This window comes from Histoplasma capsulatum, genomic scaffold, assembly GCF_000149585.1.
Source record: "Histoplasma capsulatum NAm1 scaffold_7 genomic scaffold, whole genome shotgun sequence".
Classification (NCBI taxonomy): domain Eukaryota; kingdom Fungi; phylum Ascomycota; class Eurotiomycetes; order Onygenales; family Ajellomycetaceae; genus Histoplasma; species Histoplasma mississippiense.
Window position 1 is genome coordinate 1,809,360 of NW_001813976.1, and position 1,661 is coordinate 1,811,020.

Sequence of the window (1,661 nt, forward strand, 5' to 3'; positions counted from 1 at the left end):
TCGGACAGGAGTTGACAAGTTCGTGGATAAGTTAACGATCAATTTCCCGTGAACAACAAGATTATCGTTCGATTTCTTCAGGTCTCTTGTAAGCATCTCTGTGAGGAGGAGTAGTTAGTAACCGTCTTTGATATCAAATAGGAGTATAGCTTTGGGAGTAAGATAATTCACCATCGTCGCCAACGTCTAAGTCTATCACATCCCCAATGCGAACGTTGATAACACCTAAGAAACCCTGGTCCTTCTTCTTGAACTTCTTTTGATCGAAAATCTGAATAGCAAGAATGGAATCTTCGGTGACCCTCCTGGTTATTGACAAAACCTGGTTAGATCCAGCGCCACAATACAAGGTGAATCAAACAGGGCTTAATGGTGTGACGTACAGGTCAAAGACTTCATTCCAGTATGGGTTGAGGGTTTTTTTGATCACTGACGTAGTGTGAGTTTGTTCACCACCAACCGTGGCTACTGCAAAGGGATCGGGGAATCCTGGATAAGAAACAGTGCAGTGCCTGCTGTCAATATGGAGTATTTCTCTTCACAAATGCCTCTATCTTCCTATCGCCCTTGGGAACCTGCTTTTCGAGACGGAAGGAGGGTCCAACTTACGGAAAACATCGCGTTTGTACAGCCCATCAGCAGCGATGACTTTAGTTCTTGGTCAATATAGGGAATATCACTGTGAACGGGACGAAGGATGGATGGATCCTTACTTGTGACTCTGAGATTTGGTTGACTGGCGGGGCAAAACGGATTAGCGCATCATCTCATCAGACAAATGGTGGCAAGGTAGAGATGTAGATATTTATAGCAAAAGGAGACAGGGACATACGCAGGCAAGTTGGAACCCATTATGACGGCAATCCTAACTCAGCAGGCCGTCTCCGTCTTCAGGACGGTGGAGATATATGCTGAGGGGTGGCTGGTGGAGGCTCACATCCAGCGGGGGAGGGAGCAGCAACAACAGCAGCGAACCCCAGAGCAGCTAGATAGACGTAATCTTGAGGAGTCGACAGCGAAGATGTATATTGATGCCTGGATGCAGCGAACAAACCGCCGAGATAATTGGCGTGGCCGTAGGTGTAGATGTAGTAGCAGTAGATGTCGTTGTTGGTGGGCAGGAGGCTCAAAGATGTCAGATGTACGGAGTACTTGTCTCCAAGCCCGGCGTGGGAGCCGCCAACTGAGGCTGAGCAGTGGAACGGGCCAATTGCCGGCCGCAGCACTGGGGACATCGGTGGCGCGCCGAGCAGGGCCAACTTCGCACAGGCCTCGTTATCAGTTACGGGGTATGGAGTACGAGGGTCGAGGAATTGGAATTGGAATTGGCTTGGGCTTGGACTTGAAGTTGTTGCAATGCCACAAAAACGATGGCAATGGTTGATGCTTGCAGAGAACATCCTGACAACTGCCGCCAACCGAGCCCTCACCTCGAGTTGCACTTTACCGCACATATGGAGATCAGGCATTTGCATACTACAATTAGTATCTACCTCATGAGATTTCAGTTTAAATATGCGCTTGACCTCCATTTCTCTATGTTTATTTGAGTTGCACAGCAACCATCAGAGGGTCCTGCTGTATGATGACGAGATATCCCCGGTTTCAAACTGGAAACGGTTGTTGACACATTATCAGCATTGAGCAAAACAGTACCCCCC

General features: G+C 48.4%; 1 protein-coding gene across 1 annotated transcript in view; it reads right to left on the reverse strand.

Annotated features, from left to right (window-relative positions):
- Positions 1 to 1,469, reverse strand: part of HCAG_06159 (E3 ubiquitin--protein ligase pub1) — a gene marked incomplete at both ends in the record, with an annotated part of 3,966 nt that extends 2,497 nt beyond the window's left edge. The window contains 5 exons of the mRNA XM_001538504.1: positions 17 to 98; positions 172 to 305; positions 384 to 489; positions 610 to 648; positions 938 to 1,469. Of these exons, the coding sequence (XP_001538554.1) occupies positions 17 to 98; positions 172 to 305; positions 384 to 489; positions 610 to 648; positions 938 to 1,469 (893 nt within the window). The remainder of the gene's footprint in view (positions 1 to 16; positions 99 to 171; positions 306 to 383; positions 490 to 609; positions 649 to 937) is intronic.
- Positions 1,470 to 1,661: the final 192 nt, after the last annotated feature.